At 52.7% G+C, this 21705-nt stretch overlaps 7 protein-coding genes across 7 annotated transcripts; 3 read left to right on the top strand and 4 right to left on the bottom strand.

Moving 5' to 3' along the window:
• Positions 1-284: 284 nt before the first annotated feature.
• Positions 285-3455, top strand: PV08_04378 (uncharacterized protein; the record flags this gene model as incomplete). Its single annotated transcript, XM_016378726.1, has 1 exon — positions 285-3455. The coding sequence occupies one exon, from the start codon at positions 285-287 to the stop codon at positions 3453-3455; it is 3171 nt and encodes a 1056-aa protein (XP_016237403.1).
• Positions 3456-4741: 1286 nt separating this feature from the next.
• PV08_04379 (uncharacterized protein) lies at positions 4742-6761 on the bottom strand (the record flags this gene model as incomplete). Its single annotated transcript, XM_016378727.1, has 3 exons — positions 4742-4988; positions 5039-6697; positions 6745-6761. 3 exons carry the CDS (start codon positions 6759-6761, stop codon positions 4742-4744), a joined length of 1923 nt encoding a protein of 640 aa, XP_016237404.1.
• A 1376-nt stretch (positions 6762-8137) lies between these two features.
• On the top strand, positions 8138-8950 carry PV08_04380 (GTP-binding protein ypt2; the record flags this gene model as incomplete). Its single annotated transcript, XM_016378728.1, has 3 exons — positions 8138-8167; positions 8271-8538; positions 8616-8950. The coding sequence occupies 3 exons, from the start codon at positions 8138-8140 to the stop codon at positions 8948-8950; spliced, it is 633 nt and encodes a 210-aa protein (XP_016237405.1).
• A 1298-nt stretch (positions 8951-10248) lies between these two features.
• On the bottom strand, positions 10249-11009 carry PV08_04381 (uncharacterized protein; the record flags this gene model as incomplete). The annotated part of the gene is made up of 4 exons (XM_016378729.1): positions 10249-10383; positions 10584-10812; positions 10896-10911; positions 10997-11009. 4 exons carry the CDS (start codon positions 11007-11009, stop codon positions 10249-10251), a joined length of 393 nt encoding a protein of 130 aa, XP_016237406.1.
• A 1164-nt stretch (positions 11010-12173) lies between these two features.
• On the bottom strand, positions 12174-13188 carry PV08_04382 (uncharacterized protein; the record flags this gene model as incomplete). The annotated part of the gene is made up of 2 exons (XM_016378730.1): positions 12174-12369; positions 12419-13188. 2 exons carry the CDS (start codon positions 13186-13188, stop codon positions 12174-12176), a joined length of 966 nt encoding a protein of 321 aa, XP_016237407.1.
• A 1734-nt stretch (positions 13189-14922) lies between these two features.
• PV08_04383 (uncharacterized protein) lies at positions 14923-16884 on the top strand (the record flags this gene model as incomplete). Its single annotated transcript, XM_016378731.1, has 3 exons — positions 14923-14998; positions 15073-15131; positions 15175-16884. 3 exons carry the CDS (start codon positions 14923-14925, stop codon positions 16882-16884), a joined length of 1845 nt encoding a protein of 614 aa, XP_016237408.1.
• Positions 16885-18023: 1139 nt separating this feature from the next.
• PV08_04384 (uncharacterized protein) lies at positions 18024-21161 on the bottom strand (the record flags this gene model as incomplete). Its single annotated transcript, XM_016378732.1, has 1 exon — positions 18024-21161. The coding sequence occupies one exon, from the start codon at positions 21159-21161 to the stop codon at positions 18024-18026; it is 3138 nt and encodes a 1045-aa protein (XP_016237409.1).
• Positions 21162-21705: the final 544 nt, after the last annotated feature.

Below are 21705 nucleotides of genomic sequence, written 5' to 3' on the forward strand. Positions count from 1 at the left end.
GGGCCACACAGGCCTAGGCCACCGTCGGGTTGCACACCGTCGTGTCCGAGTCAGTTCATGGCGGAGGGTTGAGTTTGTGATACTTCGATCCTTGTACCCAGTCGCCGGTGGCTTTCTCAGACTTTTGCTCGCCAGACTTTTGCTCGCGTCAGATTGCCCAGTCTGGGCCACTCCCCTTTCCACAGTACGCTTCTTCCACCATAAACCTTCCGCTGTCCGGACCTTCAGCTTCTTTCAGTGCATCATCTGTTCGTCCTGCTGTTCGAGGATGATCGACTGCGGCGATGGCAGCCATCGCTCCTAGCCAGAGTCTACCCTCTGACAACAGCAATGCCGGATATTCCAAAACTACTCGGCGCCAGTATCAGAGCTGTGACCAGTGTCGCAAGAGTCGACGAGCCTGCGATGCTGGCAGCTTGCGTGTCGTCAACTTTCCTTTCACCGACGAGGACGCAATAGGTCTCCCCAGGCCAAGTTGCGAAGCCTGTTCCAACTGTGCCAGAACTGGCAAGAAGTGCACCTTCGAATGGCTTCGCTCGCTTCCTCGACAAGGTCTTCCGAAAGGGATCAAGAGGAAACTTGATTCCAATGTTGTGGCTCCGGTGCCCACGGCCTCCGAACGAGAAACGGGCCGGGAAGCCACGCGTGAGCAGTCTTACAGTTCGTCTTCGCTCCCAGTTCCGGATGCCTTTCTTCCGTCTGGGCCTATTGCACTAGAAGAGAGACATACTTCCAGCCACCATCACCACAGCAATGGATATGCATCAGCCCCATCCACTCTTCTTCCACATCTACCTTCATCAGATTTCAGGCAAGGGTCTCCAGAATCGAAGCACGCTGATGCCTTGCCTGAACACCATCCCACTGCCTCTCGCGCGGTGGGCAGCAGCAGCAGACGAGACTTTCCCTGTCGACAAAACACGAGCAGCGATTTTCACCCACCTGCCTTGCCCGGTTCCGACTCTAGCACGTCCTCGGCAAGCTATGAGGCATTGTCTTCAAGGAAAGGAACTGCTCTTTCCCACACGTCTGACAGCGGGACCTCTGCTAGCTCAGACTCTGGGCCGGGAAATGGACGGGCAAAATCTCAGAAGCGCGATCAACATACTGGTGCCGCCTATGGTGCCAATCGATCCGACGAAAGCTCACTGGGCAACTCCGCGCGACGAGGCTCCTCCACTTCAACCAGCCTATCTGGCAAGAAGCGACAGAGCTCAAGTCCTCTGATGAACCGCGGACAGATACGGTTCGCGGACGGTGCGTTGAAGGCAATGATAGCAAGTGGCCTCTTGCGCATCTATCACGACAGTTTCGAGAACTCGCTGTCCTGCTGGGTGACTGAAAAGAACTGTCCGTACGAGACTGAACTCGCAGAACTGATTGCCCAAGCGGGTCCAAGTACAACCGCAGAGGAAGCGGCACTCCGCCTTGGGGACAATCGGATCTTTTCGCGTGTTTCACGGCTCGACTCGGCGTTTACTCACCTCAGAGGACGACAGCTGAGCGCGAGGGACAACAAAGCGGCGACAGATGCTCTCAACTCAGCCATCATGGCATTCGCAAGCCAGTGGTCTCATAGCTCCCACAACACCTTCTGGCGTAGCAAAGAAGGTCTTTCTAGGATGAGAGCCTGGCAGAATAACAACAACAACGCCTTCCTTCCACCCGGTACCCAGCCGAATGAATCTACCGAATCGACGGATTTCGAGCGCATGATCCAGAAAACACTGTGGCATGAGGCTCGCAAAGCGATCCAGGAGACAACTGAAATCGATTCATTCAAAGTGATTTTAGCGTACATGCTTTTCGCCCTCACCCAACGACCGCCCGACGAAAACCAAAAACCAAAGCCAGAGTCGACCGGAGATGCGGCATCATCGGACAACGGCAACACTAACACGAATCCACTGGAATCGGTTTGTCGAGAATATCCAGGCAGCGGCTGCCCTCCCATCTCTACCGGCCCAGCTGGAGCCGAAACCGAATGGGATCCCTTCCAGACCGCTGAGCTCGAAGGGCTCGCTTCGCCCCCCGTGTATCTCGAAACGGCGGTGCGCAATTTGTTCTCCTGGCGTCGCAAGGTCGAACGGTATCGGCGCAAGAGCTCAGCATGTCAGCACGATGGCAAACCCATACCCAAGCTGGACCTCAAGGACCAACAAACATTCAACATCCTCTTCTGGCTAGGCGTGATGTGCGACACGACCTCTTCAGCCATCACGCGCCGTCCCCTCGTCATCCCGGACGAAGACTGCGCCATGATCCGCGAGAAGCTCGACAAATTGTCGCTGAGCGGAAGCCAAGCGGACGAACCATCCTGCACCACCACGTCGTTCTCTTCTTCTTCTTCTCCTTCTTGTCGTTACGACGACGGCACTTATGACTCCTCCGCCACGGCACCCCTGTGGGATACGTACCTCCTAACGTTCACGCCGGCACGTACACACACGAACCCGTTCAGCCTCCCGTCGCCGGCGCGATGGCCGTGCAGCTTCGAACAAGCGGCGCAGATCCTGCAAGAAGCCATCCCGGTCAAGGTCCTCATGTTCCGGCGGGTGGCGCACCTGCAGACGCTCGCGGCGCGGCGGGCGTCGCCGTCGTCGCTCGAGTCGACCATCACGGCGGCACTCGACGTGTACTCGCACTGGAACCGCACGTACCTCCCGTTCATGGCCGACTGCGTGTCGTCGCACAACGACCTCCCGCCGCACGTGCAGTCCTGGTACGTCATCCTCGACGGCCACTGGCACTACGGGTGCCTGCTGCTCGCCGACACCATCTCCCAGGTCGACGCCGAGCAGCGCACCATGCAGGTCCAGCGCGACCTGCGCCGCAAGTACGGCCTCCTCGCCGAGCTGCGCCGGGACAACGCCCGCGCCGTCGCCCGCATCGCCGAGGCCAGCCTGTCCGAGCACGCCCCCGTGTTCCGCAACAACCCCGACTTCCACTTTGCCTGCAACGGCAGCGCCATCCTCACCGAGCCCTGGACCGACGTGCTGGTGCGCGCCATGGGAAGCGCCTGTCGCATCTTCATCAACTGGATCAACGTCCACCAGAACCACCACAACCACCACCACAACGATCACGACCCCACGCACCGCTGGGTCAGGGAAAACACCAACCTCGCCAACCTCTACATCCAGGCCGAGTACTGTATCCAGGGCATGGCGCTACTGGGCCGCAAGAGCGACGCCGCGAATTACACTGCCGGGGTGTTTTGGAAGAAGCTCAAGGAAGTGTATTATTCTGGAAGTGGTGGTGGCGGCGGCGGCGGCGACGTCGACAATGCTAATTTCAACATCAATACCAATGCTACCTACACGACCAACACCTCCATCCTGACCACCACGACCACCACGACCACCACAAACGCCTACACCTACACCAACATGTCGTCGTACTCAAATCCTTTGGGTGAATTCGACAATGTGAGCATGAAGAAGGAAATGACTTGAGGAACATGAAGCGCGTGTTTTGTCAAGGTCAATTATACTGACCGACTGACTGATACGAAATTTAGCGAAGTTAAAAAGGACACAAATTGATATCGAGACAGATACCCTGCATGGATTTATTCGTTTGTTCTGTGCACACAATTTTTAACTTGGACGATACCCGTCCATGGGGAAACCTTGGGACACCACGAGCAAGATAGTAGCATATCTTAACTTCTATTGAGCATGGGTGCCTTTTTTGGGGGGGAATTGAAGGCGATCACATCATCCAATTTGGCTGGGTTACGGGGTTGAACGGGATTCTGGGGGTACTCGGGGGAAACGAACAAGGTACATAACATATTTAGATAGCGTCAGCATATCTCATCTTTAATGTCGGGCTCCAATTTACGGGCAGCAGGGAATGAATACACATCATCAGCCATCATCGATCACCATCCTTGCTTGACATTGATTCTGAATCGCCAGTGTGCGTGTCTCACAGCAATCTTTGAAATGTCTCAACCCCCCCAATACGCAAGGCCAACATACATTAGGGCTTCGGTCAGGGCACCAGAGTCTTCAATGCCAGGGTTGGTGGTACACATGCGCCCCGTGCCTGTCAACACATGTTAGATAGAAGTGTGGCAAGTCGAAGATCAACTGGGTATGCTTCGCCTTGCCACGGGCGAGACATTCTTTAGGCTTTTTGTCAGCCATGTCAGACGTGGCGATTTGAACGAAGTTGGGTCTTGTGGGATAGGGGTGCGTGTTTGAGTGATAAGAAGGTAAAACGTGTTCTTGCCGGACTAAAAACAACCGAGTGTGATGAAGATGGCAGATAGAAGAGAAGAAGAGGAGAGAAGAGAAATCCAAACGAGGCTCAAGTGAGCAGGAGCATACGTAGTTACCTGGAGAGAGATTGTGCGTGCCTTGCCTTTGCCAGTACCTGCTCTCATCACAAAAGGGAAACCGCTTGAGAGGGAATGCATAAATGTCATAGCACACGGTATCGAGTGATGCGCGCAGGAGTAGCTTCGCTAACGACAGGTTGTCAAGTCCTTGAACTCGTCGAACGCAGAAACAGCGCTGGATGGAGTATCGACGGAAACTAGTCCCCAGACATCAACATACAGGAAAGAAGGTGACAGGAGGACAGAGCCAGATGAGGTGCAAGTGAGAAACGCTTGTCCAACCACTCCATCCTGCTTGTCAAAATTCATGTTTTTCAATGATAGTTGAATTGTAACATGTCAAGGCGAAGAAGGACTTGCGCAATAGACGCTTGCCAGATCAAGCCGCTCGATTTATCTCAGCCACTGCGCATAGGCCCATTCTATCCGCCTCAGGACATTGATCTGCCGGCCCACACCGGACTTGATGTCGAGTAGATCGTTCAAATCCTGGAGAAATTCTCTCTTCACATTTCCCGGTAGGACTGCAGCTGCTCGCTGGCGCAAAAGGTGTGTTTCGCACAATAAGATGCCGTGGTTCTCCTCAGAGATGATGCCGTCCTCATCAACATCGGCATTGGTCAATGTCCGATCAATGTTTCTGAGACTGTGATTAGCGTAAATTGTGGATAACACCGATCCTGAACATACCTGACGAGCCGAAGAGCTTCACCTTTCCTCTTTCCCTGTTGTAGACCTCGGCGCCCACCGAACACACCACGTAGCCATTGGATGAGGGCATAGGAAATGAGAACCCCGGGTGCTATTCCCACAAATCCAAAAAGCAATTCTTGGCTCTTGAGTAAGGAATCGATCCCACCAATCGCAGTCTCGACGTCGACCTTGGTCTTTTGGACCTGGATGAGGAGTGTCCGAACAAGTTGTCCCGTGATTGCATTCTTGATGGGACTTTGCATTTCTCGTTCGTATGCTTTAAGAACAGGAGTGAGATCTCCCTGCCTCACTTTCGTCCGAATTTCCGCGATCTGGCTGTCGCTGAACTTTGTGCCATTGTCAGGGTTTTGCACCGCGAACTCAACCACCATTCGTTCTAAGCTCTCTCGATCCGCCTTGAGACTGTCCCTGCTCTGAATTGCAATCTCACTTTGTTCGTCATGACGAATGGTTCCGACGAGCTTCTTGGTGGGCTCCAGCACCCAATTGGCCCAGAAGTCAATGCATGTTTGCCCGAGTTCCCTAAACCATTGAACGATCTCGGCCTTGCGATTAACTATTATCCGTAAAATTGTACTGCCGGACAGCAGGAAGCACACGGCTGGGATCCAGTATCGTACAAGACGCGACGGTTTACCATATTTGGAACGCATTAGCTCGGCCTCTTGCTCTTGGTTCGGTAGATGTTCGTCAAGAATCTTGATGAGGGCGGAGGCAACTTCTGCTGCTGAAGCTGTCGTTGGATCGAGAACGTACCCATCGTCGTCAGACGGCGCCCGAGTGACAGAATCCAGTAGACAAACTGTTCGTGCAACGGTGGTTTGCCAGTCCTCTTCCTGCGAATGGAGCATTTGCGGCAATGCCCCAGGTTTGCGCTCATCTGGCGCACCTTCAAAGACAAGACCTTCTCGGACAAGCCGGCCGATTGTAGCAGAGCTTGACTGTCTCAGGCTTTTGATCTGCTGTAAGTTCCTGCGCACCTCGATCTGAGCAATCGAGAAGGGGGAAAGTATTCTTGTCTGTGCATGAGCCAATGATCGCTCTCTGACACTGTTTCGAACGAGCCGGTAGAACTCCTTCCAGTTTTCCGACAAGCTGTTCGTAGCCTCCCGGGCCGAAGCACGAAGATCTGCCCCTGCATGAAACCTTTGTCTTGCGTCGGCGTAGACTTCTTTTGCCTGCTTCCAGAACCGCAAAGGTGAGGTCTGAATGGTATACAGCGCAATGTTTGAAGAAGACCCCAATATATCGTCCCAATACCATATAGACTCGCTCAGAGGGATTGTGTAGTCCAGGAGAGAATTTAATAGTAGCCCATACACCTGTGCGGTAGCCTTGCCAGTAGCCACCCATTCGAGATTAGATACATCAGAGTTTGATGCTACTACGGCACCTTGTTTTTCTTCTTTCTTTACCAGCTGGGAGAGAAGACTGCGGACTTTCGACCGGCGTATCAACGGTCTCGAGCTCGAGGTGGTAGAAAGGGATCTGATAAGGGCTTTCAGTTGAGCAGTCCGAGGGTCGTCTTCGGCGCTGGCTTCGATTTCACGTCGTTCGGCGCCGGCTATTGCAACTCGTTCCTCGGCCTCTCTCAGCTGGAATCTGTCGAGTGCGGCATCGGCGCGCCGAAGGTCGCTGTAGAAATGTTAGAAAAAAACTCGATCAAACGAGGTTGGGCATACTCTTCAACGAAGGACATTGTGAACACAATCTACGGTTAGATTGATCGAGGTTCGACAGGCCAGTCAAATTATCATACTAGCGCCCTCCTCAACGGGAATTGTGTCACGAAACTTGTAGAGATAGTGCTCGCATTGCGCCTTCTACAATATTGGTAACAAGCCCTCGTTGAAGCTGTCAAAAAGAGATATAGTCCGGGTAGCACATGGTTCAAGAATATTCCCAGCGAAGCATGATCGAGACATGACAGATTGGGTTACGTCATGGGCGCAATAGTCCGAGGTGCTGTTTGCCTCCCTGGGAATGTACGAGTACGAGATCGAGATACTATCCAAGTAGAGCAACGACGAGAAGGTTGAAGCATACCACTCTCACAAACAACGTCCAGGACAAAGAGCCATGAAGCTCAGATGTGCCGGGTAGATTTGATCCTGGACAAAAGAATGCTGTCAATGGCAATTCATGTCTTGCTTGTCAACGAGGAGCCATTTTTCGCAGGCAGATATGCGCAATGTAGAACTGGGGGTTCTTGAGAGTCTGTACCTAGTTTTATTATGAATTTCACAGGTTCTAGGCCATCTCAAATACAGGGGAACGGAATAGAGAGCGAAGGTTGTTCCAGTTACCGTGTCCCATGGGATCTGGATGTTGCCAAGAAGCACGAGGCTGGCGAGGCTGCGCAGTCGCAGGCGCAGCGCCCGGTAGCAGCAATTGCACGAGGGGAGGTTAACGGCTCACTGAGCTTGGGGGTCACTAACGTAGTTACAGGTAAACTACCTTACCTTGCTGTTAGTTAGGCTCACTATTAGTGAGGCTTATCACCTCAGGCCGAACCGGGACTGTTAGGCCTGGCCAGGCCCCCCCAATAATTCCCACCGTCGCCTACACACGCCTATTGAGTTCCATTAAACCCATTATCTCCAGCCACTCCCGTTAACCCAGAGGCTAAAAGCCACGGCTGCTCCGTATAATACGACCCTGAGAGACTCGTGCCCGGTGCCTCGCAGCCGCTTGTTGGCCGCCCATTGATTGACCGACTGACTTGATTGACGGCAACATCCAGCATCCGACACTCATCACTCAGCGACATCATTTGTCGCAGTCCCATCACTTCCACCTAATAACTGCTCTGTCTGTTTCCCAAGGCGTCAATCTGCCTGTTACTGTCTCCCTACACCTCTCCGGCTTCTTCTTCCTCTTTCATCCTCTTGCTACAGTTCCTGCGACACACCTCGTTTGACCGCCCATTCACGAATCTCGGCGCCATCCTTTCGCCTCCCCGTCTGAGTGACAATTGTTCACTGTTGGTCCGATTGCCAGCCCATAAACTCCGACAAGCGATCGTGCATATACTTGCCATTCCAATCGTCGATACAATCACCACAGCCTCACGCAATGGCAGGCACACGGAATTACGACTTCTTAGTACGACTTACCCCCAATGGAATCCCGCGACTGCTCAAAGCTGTCCTTCAAGCCACGTTTTCCTCCTAGAAAACACTCTGTTCTAACATCCTTTCCTTGCCAGATAAAACTGCTCCTGATCGGTGACTCGGGCGTCGGCAAGTCATGCTGCTTGCTGCGATTCAGCGAGGACAGTTTCACGCCCAGCTTCATCACCACCATCGGCATCGACTTCAAGATCCGAACGATCGACCTGGATGGCAAAAGGGTAAAACTACAAATATGGGACACTGCAGGGCAAGAAAGATTCAGAACCATCACAACGGCATATTACCGGGGCGCCATGGGCATTTTGCTGGTCTACGACGTGACGGACGAGAAGAGCTTCAATAGTACGGGTTTCCCCCCTTCCACTCCCCCAACTGCCCACTCCAGGCGACGACTAACCAAAGTTTCTGACCCACCGCAGACATAAGGACATGGTTTTCCAACGTCGAGCAGCACGCCAGCGAAGGTGTCAACAAGATTCTGATCGGGAACAAGTGCGATTGGGAAGAGAAGCGAGCGGTGACGACGGAACAAGGACAAGCACTGGCCGACGAGCTGGGCATTCCCTTCCTCGAGGTTTCGGCCAAGTCGAACATCAACATCGAGAAAGCCTTCTACTCGTTAGCCTCGGATATCAAGAAGCGATTGATTGACAGTTCGAAAGAAACCGGCTCCGGAGGCGGGGCTCAATCTGGTCCCGGCGGTGTCAACGTCGCACAAAACCAGTCCGGAGGTGTGGGTGGCAAGTGCTGCTAAACGGCAAGCACATGCAATCCAGTTGGGCCGGAGAGGGGGGGGATTTGGTTTTTCCCTGTCTACTGGAGATGCGAGCATTCCTCGACGCTAGGCGAAACGACGACGACGACGACGGTCAAGGAGCAGAGTTGCCGATGAAGACAGTCTCTGTCTCGCTTCTCCTGAAGAGCGCAGGACGATAGTAGTAAGTGAAGACGTAATAATGATGCGAAGATCCGAGACCAGCAGGCTTTGATGAACTCTTTTGTGTTTGTTTTTTCTTTTCTGTGAATTTGCAGAGGGAGGGGAATTGGCCGGATCAAAGCACGGGTCAGGCAGTATATGCAGGCGTTTGTAGGGTTAAACCATACATATACACAAGAGCAAAAACAGAAAAAGAGAACAGCTTTGGTCAGGCGGGCGGGCGACCGACCGACCGACCGACCGATCGTTCCAAACCAGTGCTCCAGTTATTCAGCGTTTTGGTGGTAATCTGGATTTCTTCTTTCTTTCTTCTTTCTTCAAGATGCCTATGACGATGTGTAGAGAGTGCCGAATCCAGAAAAAGAATTTTCATCGCTTTTCGTGCCTGTTTCCCATGTGTAGAGTAAGAGTCAAGAAAGAGTACGACTTCACCTCATCTACTCCCTCCGGTACCTTGTATACATGACAACCCAATCTGCATGGACCTAACTCAGAAACATGAGTCGAGGGTTGAGGGTCCAGGGTTCGGGGTGCGCGGCAGGGGCCGTTGAAGAGATCACCAGGCCTGCTGGGTACTCCTTACGGTATACAAAGATGATACTCTTACGTGGTGGGGAAAGTAATGTTTGTATCTATATCTTTTGACTGTCCGATTCGTTCTTCATCCGTTTCATGGCAGTTCAAAGATAGGGCCAGGTCAAAAAGAGTCTGACGGGTAAGAAAACGGGATGAAGAATAATAACGGGCAAAAGTTAAAATCTTATCTGCTTTCAATGAATGCTCAAAGTCGTGTCCTTCATGGCGTTGGGATTTTGGCGCCGCCGCCCTTTGATTCTGTCTTTTCGTCCACAAGGCTGCGCACAGGAGAAAAGAGAAAGAGTACAAGTCCGCTTTCCGGACTCTTGTTCCGCTGCCGTTGCTGCGGCTGCTGGCGGCGAGGTCGGACATGCTACCTAGGTATCGCTGACGATTGGGATCCTGGGCCGAGACTGAGATCCGGGGAGCCCGCATGTTGCCAACACTCCCCCCTTCATTGCCTTTGCCTTTTGCCTATTGTCTATGCTGTCCATTTCCCGGCGGCACCGTCCCATCGAGTTAAGTGGGGGTAGGAAAGTTTAGTAGCCCACGCCGACTAGGTAGGCGCCCAGCTTCTCGACCGTGTTCGCAGCGGTGCCGGGCTGTACTGTCTCTGGGTAGTGTGTGATGAGAAGAGCCTGTTTCGTCTTGACGATGACGACGCCTTCCCGACCCTGAAAAATGGTAGAGCACGAGTCCCAGGTTAGTATACACGTGTTTCATGTCCATCTGTACTGAGGACACCGAGTCGAGGAAGGAGGGGCTGGGAAGAGAAGGGAAGTGAAGGAAAGAGGGAGGCTGAAGAGAGAAACGAAAGAAAACGAGAAGAAAGCGGGTAGAGGAAAACCGGGAGACAGCAAATTTTGTGGCTAACCTTCTTTCCATACAGACTTGTCTCGTCGGCTTTGATGACAATGTATTTCTGCCCGGCAATGTGCAGACCTGTGGACTGGACCTTCTTGGGTGTCGAGGTGTCCCTGTATGCGCCTACAACCTCCTGCATCTCTTGCGGCGTCACGCTGAAGCCCGGCGAGCTGGCCCATACGGACGTTCCCTCGCCATTGAAGATTGCGGCTTTATCGACGTGGCCGGTGCCAACAAGGCTAAAAGGGTCGCGGGAGGTTAGTATGTGACAAGGACTCCTGGGGGATGGAGGTTCGGGTGCGCCTCGGGGGCCGGGGTATACCTTTGGTCGACGTATGCTGTGTGATAAGCAGGCTGCGTTAGCAATGGCCCTGCAGGAAACCTCGTGCGAGGGTAATGCATAGGAGGGAAGAGTCGACGAACCTTGCCAAGACATTGTTGTTGCGAGTTCAGGTTTCTTTCAAACCCCCGTATACAGCTGGAAGAAGAGAATGTTCCGGAGCAAGGAGGGGTGAAATTCAGTCACCGGATTGATGGGATGGTGTCACTCAGGCGCCGTCGGTCGGCAATTCGTGTGAAGGACCGGTGTAGGGTGCAGGAGGACGATTGACTGATGGTGAGCGTCGAGGGAGTCAAGAGTGTCCGGTAGGGAGAGAAGAGATGGTGCTTTGCAGTGATGGAAACTGAGCAGGATGTACTGTTGGTGGAGAGCGCAGTAGGTGATGGTAGGTAGCAGTTTGTTTGATGGATCAAGAGAGATTGGGCACGACGTAGGGAGTACGGATAACAGGTATTGTTCTCTGTCACTGTGACAATAATGACGGCACCGGCGGATTACGTGGGTTTTTTTGGTGAGGGGCTGTGTCATTTCATTTCAAATGACGCACACATAGCGTTCCAACATACCTGAATGATACGCTTGATCGCCCTGCCCCGCCATTTGCTTGGCAGTGCCTTTGTGAGCGTGTGCTCAGCCTCGTCGAACGGTTACTTCGTACTCGTATCTACATGCAGGTACCAGGTAGGTATTCGTAGGTATACCAGGTGCCTTGGATGCCCATCTGCCTCAGGCAAGCATCTTTTGTCGATCATCGCAAGGTATATGATAGCGACATCGCTCTTGGTCATGCTTACATACTGCTGTTACCGATGCTGACCCTTGAGGATAGACCGTGTTCGACGAGTCCGCACCTTGCAAAGTCGCGACTCATACTGGCTTAGCCATCCTACGTTATGGGACACTCTCTGGATTAGGATGATCGATCCTATTTGTCGCAATCAAACAGGAAAGTAAGCGGCATAGCCGTGAGGCTTAACCTTCAAATTCTCTCGCCTTTGTCATGATGCCCAACGCTACCTCGAACTTGGTAGAAAGAAGCATGCTAAAGACACCTCAGAGTCTCATTGTCACATTTCCATATGTTTTTTGAACAAATTCTAGTTTGTGGCCATCTATACCCAGCAAATGTCGCTCAAAGTCTAATATCCAAAACCGGTCACGATGCAGCTCGTGACAGATTAACAGTAAAGTCTCTCAACAGTCCTTCTCCTTGCAGGTATCGTTTACCATTGCGTCCAATTCTGTCAACAGTATCCCGGTTCAAGCATTCGCTGAGCCGTCGTATCCCGGGCTCCTGTATGCGGTGTTCCCAGGTCGCAAGTCCTCCATCGAAACGTCTTGCGAGGTCTTGGTAGTTGGGACCTGGCTCCATTCTGAACTCCATTTGGAGGAGAGTCGAGGAAAGCAAAATCCAGGGTGGAAGATGGTCTGACACGCTGTTGCGATCACGATCATTCTGCAGTGATGTTAGCCACAGCCGGTGAGTCGGCGTCAAAGGTACTTACACTCCCTCGAGTACGATAAATCCCGTCTCGTTTTGCATGATGTCGTTTCTCCAGCCACCTGCCATTTCAACGATACGGTAGACGCATCGGATGAAGATGGTAAACCAGGCCGTCACAACACCAAGAGCAAACAGTCGAAACTTGGTGTCCTTCAGGGTGGCGGCAGCCTCAGCGGAAAGGGGGGTATGTCGCATACCTCGCTTCACCCGGAGCACATATACAATGGCAGTCACCGCGAAGAATGTCAGAGCGGCTACCTGCCAGGCGATACCGGCCATCATCAAGTTGTCTCCGAGGTCTTGTTGATCTTGAGTGTCGGCCGTGGATGCCATCGCTCCACCAATTGCTTGAAGAAGCAGGGAGAGGAAGTCTGCGCATATGAAAATGTAGGTGTAGAAGCGAGGCTTGATGAAGGAATATTGAGGTCCGAAGCACAATGCGACGTGCTTGAGGGTGAGGTAGATCGCTGCAGAGTTGAAAGCTGGGGCGATGATCAAGCAGCAGATCTGGGTAATGAAACCTGAGTCGGCGAACGGATTGCTATGCATGATGATTCGGCCCACATATCCAATAGCTTCAGTCAAACAGCCTAGACACAGTGCAACCATATAAGACCACGTCTTGTATCTGATGCCGAGACCTAAGTTGAGCAGGCCGAAGAGGGCAAAGAAACCCAGGAAGAAGGCATTGGCTGGTACGCTGGGAAGGTAGCCATACACTGAGAGTTCGGCAGGGCATTCAACGCTGAGTTCAGTACAATTGTTGGACATGTTGGAAATGTCTTCTCAGAGACTGGCTTTGAACGAACAAGAAGAAAAGGAAGTAGCTAAAGATCAAGAACGTTGGCCGATTGCTGGTGGTTGACGATGCTGAGGAGGATATGGAATGATACCTCCTCTTGGGCAGACCTCACCTTTATGTTCGAGCTTCTCGAAGAGCATGGCTCCACAGAGCTTCTCCAGCCGTATTGTTTCATGAGTATGAAATCATGCAAAGTTGTTGCGGCAGCCTTATGGCTTGGGGAAATACGATGCAAATTATGCAGTCTGAATGGCGCAGTCAGAGCCAAGAGTGCGATACGGATACGACAGGTGTTATTGTGCTCGAGCCAACTCGCAAGTTGGACCCCCATAAGGAATAGAGCCAGGCATCAGGCTTTCCATGTGGTTGATGAATGTTCCAGTTGCAGCTAGTCGCCGTGGTTTACAGCCCCCAGTGGAGCCTTGTATAGCCGCCAGCTCCGTGATAGTTCAGGGACATCGATATCCGTTGTTTGCAGATCCCGGTCTCCCACAACTCAAGTCCCCAGCCCAAGGTCTGTCGAAGGATTTCTGGTCCGATACTGCAACGCTGGCTATGCAAATGACGAAAGTCCTACTCCTGTGCTGCGGTGAAATGTCTGTAGAAGAACCACAAATAGATTTAAAGATGTTTAGCTGCTTGGCACATGCCACGTTGTTCATTGGTGGGCCACTGCTTTGCGGCCCAATAGTTAACCCGAGCCGAAACGCAAAAGCTAATTTCTTCCTTGCTGTGCTCGTGCTCGTATCCGTATCTCGTTGTTCCGTATATCGTATGTGCAAATCCAAACATGGTTCCTCAGAAGCCTCATAAAGACGAACGGAGTCGTATTGATTCCCAAGAGTAAGAATATACGTTGCAGCGGAGAGAGAATATTTCTATCCTCGTGGCTTTGACACTCGATTCTTTTCGTCCACAGCCTTCCTCGCCTGCAGACTCGCCTCTTCGAATGCTACAATAGCAGCCTGAGGAGTTCCGGATATGGAGCGGACTCTGGAGCTTGCCTGGTTAGCTCCACCTATCCGTTTCCTGGGAATCCTTTGTACGTGTGTATCGTACTGTCCCAAAAACTAAATGAAGAGGTGCTGCTTGGCGCAGGCTTGGTATCGCAATCCGTTTGATATGTCGTTGATTACCCATGTCTAAGGTATGGGCAACACAGAAGGCTCTTACCGCCGAATGGCCCACAGTCTCGTGTGTACTTCTGCAGTGTGTTACGGAACACTGTGGTAGAAATTACTACGTCCGTCCTGCGCTTCGCTCGAGGCGCACAGACCAATCTTCGCGACAGCACTAACCAAAAAGGGACGTCCCTTGCGATTCGCGCGCTTCATCACTCATGCGGCGGAGCTTTCCAGCAAACAGGGACAACATCTCTTGTTCCCTAAAGAGTGATATGACCATTTCTTCTTCGCAAAGAAGCCCTTTACAGCCTGACACAGCGGCACAACATCTCTTTTGGAACTTACTAAGCCTTACAACTACCGATATCTGGACCCACGGGTCGCCCTAAATGCCAAGGCACGTTTACGTCGGGACGGTGGCTGACGCTTGATATGATATGGCTATACTGATGGTTTGAGGTGACCTTTGCCAAATTCGTAGCATGTATATATCGAGACGTTCCTTGCGACAACGGTAACCGAATGAAGCCGACCTCTTATGTAATCGGCCCTGGCAGCAAAAACTCTTTCCAGATCTGAATGATCGCCCATCAATACAATGGTCTACCATGGTCCCAGCGGGGGTTGCAAGGCGTGCAGGACTCGCCGTGTCAAGGTATGTCAGCTGGTGGCAGTCTAAGTATCATCGGAGCCTTTTCTGTGGCCGAGACCATATCGCTAATTTTTCAGTGCGACCAAACCCGACCATCCTGCAACAACTGTACGCGCCGGCATCACAGCTGTCCAGGGTATGCAGACGTCTTTGACGGCGCTCACAGGAGCCAAAACAAGGTGATACTACGGCGGGTCGAGAAACAGAATACTCTACGAGACTCAACCTCCAGCAGTGACAGTACGAGCAGCAATAGCCCAAGCAACGACAGCCCCGCAGAATCATCGTTGTCAAGCGGCAGCGGCAGCGGCAGCAGTTCACTCACACCGCCATCAAGGGGTCCTAAGAAACCACTGCAATGGGTCATCTATTCCGCGCCTTCGCAGACCGACGAATCTCTGCGTGACAGCCAACTGTCCACGAATGAGCTTGCAGCAGACAGAGCCTTGCAGACACGCCATTCTCAAAGAGACACGAGACCTTCTATCGGCATTATGCTGAAGCCAGACTCGGAAGAAGCGGCGACATGCTTCTTCTTCCACCACTACACTGGTAGTATCTACGACGAGAACATCCACAATGGGTTCGCGACGATGTGGAAGCCACAGTTCGTCCGGGCGGGCCTGGACTCTCCTCTGAGGCTCGTCACCTCAGCGTTCACCGTCAACATCACCATGATGTGGTGCCTGCAAGGCTGCGACACGCGGCCTGCGCGGAAGCTCATGACCAAAGCGCTGACGGCCACACGTAAAGCCATCCAGGACCCGACACCGAACAAAATGGACGAGTTGCTCATGACGATCCTCATTTTTGACCTGTACGACTCGATGGTGCAGCACTACATCCCCCTCCCAGTGACATCCGGCAAGCACAAAGAAGGCGCCCTGGCACTTGCTCAGATCCGGGGCAAGACCAACTACGACAACCCGATCAGCGCCGGCCTCGCCAAGGCGACGCGGAGCACGCTGCTCTTGCACGCTCTACGCACGCGGACCCGGCTGATACCAGGCGCGGAAAAGCTCTTCGAGGACTCTTTGCTCCCGATCAACAAGGGGTCGGAGCTCGAATTGATCGTCGTCCGGATCGTCAATCTCCAAGCTCGCCAGTGGGAACTCAGGACGAGTCAACCCGGGCAACAACAAGGCCAACGGCGCCGGCGGCCATGCGACGACCGGCACGTCTACTACAAGTACGAGGCCATCATACGCGAGGCGATCGCTCTGGACGACCAGCTCGTCGAATGGCGGCAGTCCGTGACCGACCCGAACTGGCTGCCGCAGTACGTGCACCGCGACGAGGTGGCGCCGTCGATCCGCGCTGCGGGATTCTACGGCGACCGGTGCACCGTGTGGCAGGAGCTGATCTTCGCCGAGATAGCAAACTACTACGCGCAAAGCAGGCTGGCCAACCTGCAGATCATCCGACAGGCGTTCGCGGACGCGCCGTCGCCGGAGGAGGCGCAAGAGGGCGGCGTCTCCGCGACGGCCGCGGAGAGGGAGAAGGAGATGCGGCAGATCCTTCTCACGACCAACGCGACCGTGCAGCGCGTCGTCGACGCCGTCTGCGACAGCGTGCCCTGCCACCTCGGCGACACGACCGTGCTGACCAACCCGCTGTACAGCGACCAAATGAACGTCCCCTTCAAGACCGTCAAGAACCCAGCGACCCGCACCGTCACCACCGTTCCGGCCGACCTCCCTCTGTACAAGTCCCGCGCCGCCGCGTCCGGCGGCTGGGTCCTGTTCCCGTACGTGTGCGGCGTCCTACGGCTCGCCGAGCCCGAGGACGACGCGGTCCCCATCGTCCTGCGGGACGGCCAACTCGACTGGATCAAAGGCCAAGTCAAGCGCATGCAAAAAACCTTTCTATACTGTGATCCTGTGTGGTGAGTCTTTGTTTGTTTGTTTCTATTAGGTTTCTTTTTTATATGGAAATTTTATAAGTCCCCCTTGCCTCCTGATGACAGAATGAGGTTGCTACTTGCTGGCTGGCTGTTCTACCCCTATCCTCGCACACTATAGACAAGAGTTACTAACGAGTCAATCACGATAACGCAGGTTCAAGAGATTACCAAAGTCAAGTGGGTAAAGAGGACGGACTATCCGTCTGCAAAGAAGTTCAATATGACTTATGCGTTATGACTTTTCACTATTGCAGAGAGGTCAGGAAAGATACCTTCTGCGAAATAACTCGATGTAGGATTAACCAAATACTATGCCATTATCGCTACTACTTGTAGACTCATGCCTGCCCGCAAGAAAAGAGATCAAGCACTTATTGGCAGCAGCACCGCCGCCGCCGCCATCACCGAGCAATGGATTTCTGACTCTCTCTCTCTCTCTCTCTCTCTCTCTCTCTCTGAAAAATAAAAATACACCTCATTTTCCATAGACATGGTATCTCTTCTCGATTGCACTAGGGTTCGAAACAAGCGGCGAATTGCGTGGTATTCGCCCGAACGACAGACATCCGGGTCATTGCCATTCAATTCAATACTCAATTCGAAGTTCCCGTATATGGCGAGAAGAAGGACAAAGGTAAACAAAAAACCGTTCCCTCAGAGCAAGATCGAGGAAAATGAAGTAATACCGGATGGGCATACTTATGCATCTCCACCATTGGGGAAAAGACAATTGGACGAGCTTTTTCATCTCATCTCCAAACATCCATTCATAGTCCAGCAGTCGAGCCTCCTATATGTGCCACAACAGAATGTCAGGGTTGCGTCTTTCGACGACTGGGAAGGGTCTGTGGGCGGAGAGAACTTACCTCGAAAGACATTGATTCTCTACCAAACTGGAGGAAGCAGTGAAACGATTGGAACTGTTCCACGGACCCACCGAGTTCAAGGGTTGCTTGGGGAAGACCACATTGGGCGAAAGGGGGATACCACCTAATCGTCTTGGGAAGAGGCGTGGATTTAGGAAGGTCTGGGATGGTGATTTCTGGCGGCGTCTGGAACCGTAACAACGAATCTGGGCGTTGGTCAGTTGATCGCGTTCCGCCTGGATGACTCTCACTCACATGGTCATTTCTTACCAAGGCTGAATGTGAGTGTGGGTAAAGGTGTTTGCGAGCCAGCACTCGTACCACCTTTGACAACGGCCTTACTAGAATCACCTGAAGGCTTGGATGTACTGGCGGTGTCCGTTGATGTCCCCGGGCTGGAAGTTGAGGTAGTAGGCCTACCAAACAGTCCTCCGGTCGGCTTTGCCGCCGCTGCAGGGGTTCCGACTTTTGCATCGTCACTACTCTGTTTGAGCGATCGAGGTTCAATTTTGTCAATGTTTACCGCGCCTGTACCTGATCCAAATAGGGATGGTTTAGAGTTGGAATTACTCGTGAAGCCTGTACCTGATCCAAATCCAGAGGTAGAGTCGCTTTTTAGGCCTGTAGATGTTCCAAATATCGCTGATCCAAATCCAGAGGGAGAATCACTTTTCGGGCCTGTATATGATCCAAATAGTGATCCAGAGTTGAAATTACTCATGGAGCCTGTACCTAATACAAATCCAGAGGGAGAATCACTTTTCGGACCTATAGATGTTGGAGGTTTTGGAAGTGCTCCAAAAGTCCCTGCTGCAAATCCAGAGGTAGAATCGCTTTTCGGGCCTGTATATGATCCAAATAGTGATCCAGAGTTGGAATTACTTGTCGGGCCCGTACCTAATTCGGATTGTGATTTTCCAGGGTTGGAATTGGTTGTCCCATTTTCCGGGCCATTCGAACCGGACGAGCCAGAACTGAATCCCTTACTGCTGGAGCTCGTGGGAGGAGTCGAAGAAATTTTAGGAAGCATCTGACCAACAATATTCTGTGGGCTGGGTGACTTGTCTCGTGCGCCACTGGAACTCGCAGGGAGAACCGACGGCGGGACCGATGGCGTGTTTTCAGGCAGCACAGAAGCAGACTTCGAAACCGAAGATATGGGGTGAGTTGTGTTGGATACTGATTCTGGCTTGTGAGGTTTGGTGGCACTGGCTTGAGGCGAATCGGCGCCCAGTTGAGTCTTCACCTCTGGTGTGCTCGGCGGTGCTTGAGCGTCGGCTCGAGAGGTGTTGTTGCTTCGGAAGGCTCGGCTATCATGTCTCTTGCATGTTTTAAGCGAATTCTTCAAAGTCTGAAGTTCTCTCTGAAGATCTTCCCGTTGTCGCATCTGCCGAGGCGACTCGCCCGCTAGGAGCTGAAGCATTTCGTCGTCCATCCGACTGGCTGTCTGTGGGGAAAATATGTCACTCAATTTCGAGAGGAGGCAAGCTTCAAATCCGAGAATGACAATGTTGTCGATGAAGTTCTCCAAAGCAACATTGTAGTACGCCCTTGAATACTGTAGCATTTTCCTGCGTGTAGGCTCGTCGGCGCCGGCGGTGGCACCAACATCACGGCTGTCCACGAAAATCCCCGGGGTCTCCTTCGTTTTCGTTCCCGACCTAGCTTTCTCTTCGAGGTCATCATCAATGGCGTCCTGCCTCTCGATTTCTTTCAGACTCGCCTGCAATTTCACCTTGGTGGAATAGAAAAACGAGCCCTTGAAGGGCGCCAGCAATTCGGAGTTCTTCGCACCGAGTGTTTCCTGGATATTTTCCAGGGCATCATCGAAGACATGTCGCAGGACACGCTCGGCCATCTGGCCTGTTTGAGGACATATGTATTGGACGACCTTGCGCAAAAAGGCCCGAACAACACGACACATTTCCCCTGAGCATTCAGATGCTATGGTCGACCATTTCCGTGACTGCACTTTGAACAACTCCCCAATGAGTCCTGGATTGAAGAGAAACGACAACTCTGGTCCGCGTTGGTTTTTCAGTAACGTTTCCACTATCGTAAGAGCCTCCCTCAGATCGATACGATCTGGATGATGCTCGGGCCAGATCAAGGCAGTCGACGCGGGTGTTGTATTCTGGTGCCTAATCGAGTGGGTAGAAGAAGATTTGGTGATCTCGAAAGTATGTCCCTGTGAACGCATTGATGATTCAAACGCGTCTACCACGGCCATAGTCGCCGCTCTCAGTCGTGTCGTTTCCTTGTCATCCTGGAAGAAAGGGTCGCTGTAGTTACCTGCCAATGCGTTCTCCACGAGTCTCGTATATTGGCTGCTCATGTTGACAAGGTACTGCTCGAGCTCTCGGTGCGTGGTCCGCGCCGGGCCCAGAGTGTTTAGATCGCGACTGACCCGCTCGATCTTCTTCTCCAGTGACACGATGAGGTCGGGGAGGAGGCGAGTGATGTGTTCTTCGAGATAGGTGGACAGGGCTGAAGTTAGAGAATGAATACCGAGTTGTGCGTAGCCGAACGTGTCCCATGGATCTTGCCGGAACAGATCTCGTTCAAGAGCCTCGCGGTCAGCGCCTTTACGTCGTTCATCGTCATTCAAGCACCGCACGATGTGCCAGGGTCGCTTGAAGCGGAATGTTGGGTGTTCGTTCTTGGCCAGCGTGACGATCGTCGGTAGCATCCCTCGCTTGTCAGCTCGCATTAACTGATCTGCCTTTGTGATAACTCCGATACTTCGCTCTCCTATTGGGTCGAATGATCGGGCTTTCGCCAGGATGCCTTGGTTGTAAATTATGTTCTCGGCTGAAACGACGATGAGGATGATACTTTCCGTTTGAGTGAAGTAGTAGTCAATCAGGGCTATAACCTTGTCAACATCCTTCTGATCATTAGCGGAGTGGATGAGTCCGGGCAGGTCGACAAGCGTCAGATTAGGCAGATCTCGTCCGTGGATTTCAAGATGTAGCACGTCGCGACTGATGGAGGCGTCGTTCGCAAGATCCATGATCTGCTTGGCTTCTTCCATGATTTCTGGAACGTTGTCGAGACTAGTGATGGTCCTGTGGAATGATTTGACGCGAGACTGGTGTGCATCGGAGGACCCTGAAGCGGCACTGATGGTAGCATGTCCGGTAACAGCATCCTCGCTCGTGTATCGAAGAGCAAACTCGGTTGCGAACCGTGTGCAGATGGTGCTGCTTACCGGAAAGGCTATGCCTGACAAAGCTCCTAGGACTGACGATTTGCCGCTGCTCGTGTCGCCGCAGACGACGATTTGAGGGAGATTGGCGAGGCCATGGCGTCGGAACTTGTCAATATCGTTGAGAAGCTCGAGTCTTTCTTGCGATTGGAAGACATGGATGGATGACTTTGTTATGTCGATCCCCATGATGCCGATACTATGAGTTGTTCACGGCCGCCTAGGACACAACAGATGAAAAATGGAAAGACAGGTGGCCAGAGGGTGTAGGGATAGACTTTTATCATCTGCCATGCTGGAGGTGTCGATTAATTGTGCCCATAAGATACAGCGTCAGGTCACTGGACGCTTCCCCTTTCAGTTCACTTACAATAATAGTGTGTACTCGAAGCCAATGCAACTTCGTGGCGCTTGGGGGCTGGTTTCACTTTGATCAAGTACATGGGTGGTAAGTCAGGTCTGCGATAAGACGACCTCTGCGTCGACCGACACAGTGGGGCCAGCTTGAAAATAGTGCTCCTGATGGCGCAATGATTGTTTAGCCTGGTGCGCCTCTATCCATACTGGGGAGGCAGCATATCATGAAACAGCGATCGTGCCATTGGGCGCGGAAGCGCGGATGTCAAGTCGCTTGCACGCTTGCTGCGAGACACGCATGCACTGTAGATGAACCACACTCAAACCTCAAGCGCGAAGCAGGGATCCCCTTGCGTTGCATCTCTTCGAGGAGGCC

Source organism: Exophiala spinifera, assembly GCF_000836115.1.
Source record: "Exophiala spinifera strain CBS 89968 unplaced genomic scaffold supercont1.3, whole genome shotgun sequence".
In the NCBI taxonomy this organism is placed as follows: Eukaryota; Fungi; Ascomycota; class Eurotiomycetes; order Chaetothyriales; family Herpotrichiellaceae; genus Exophiala; species Exophiala spinifera.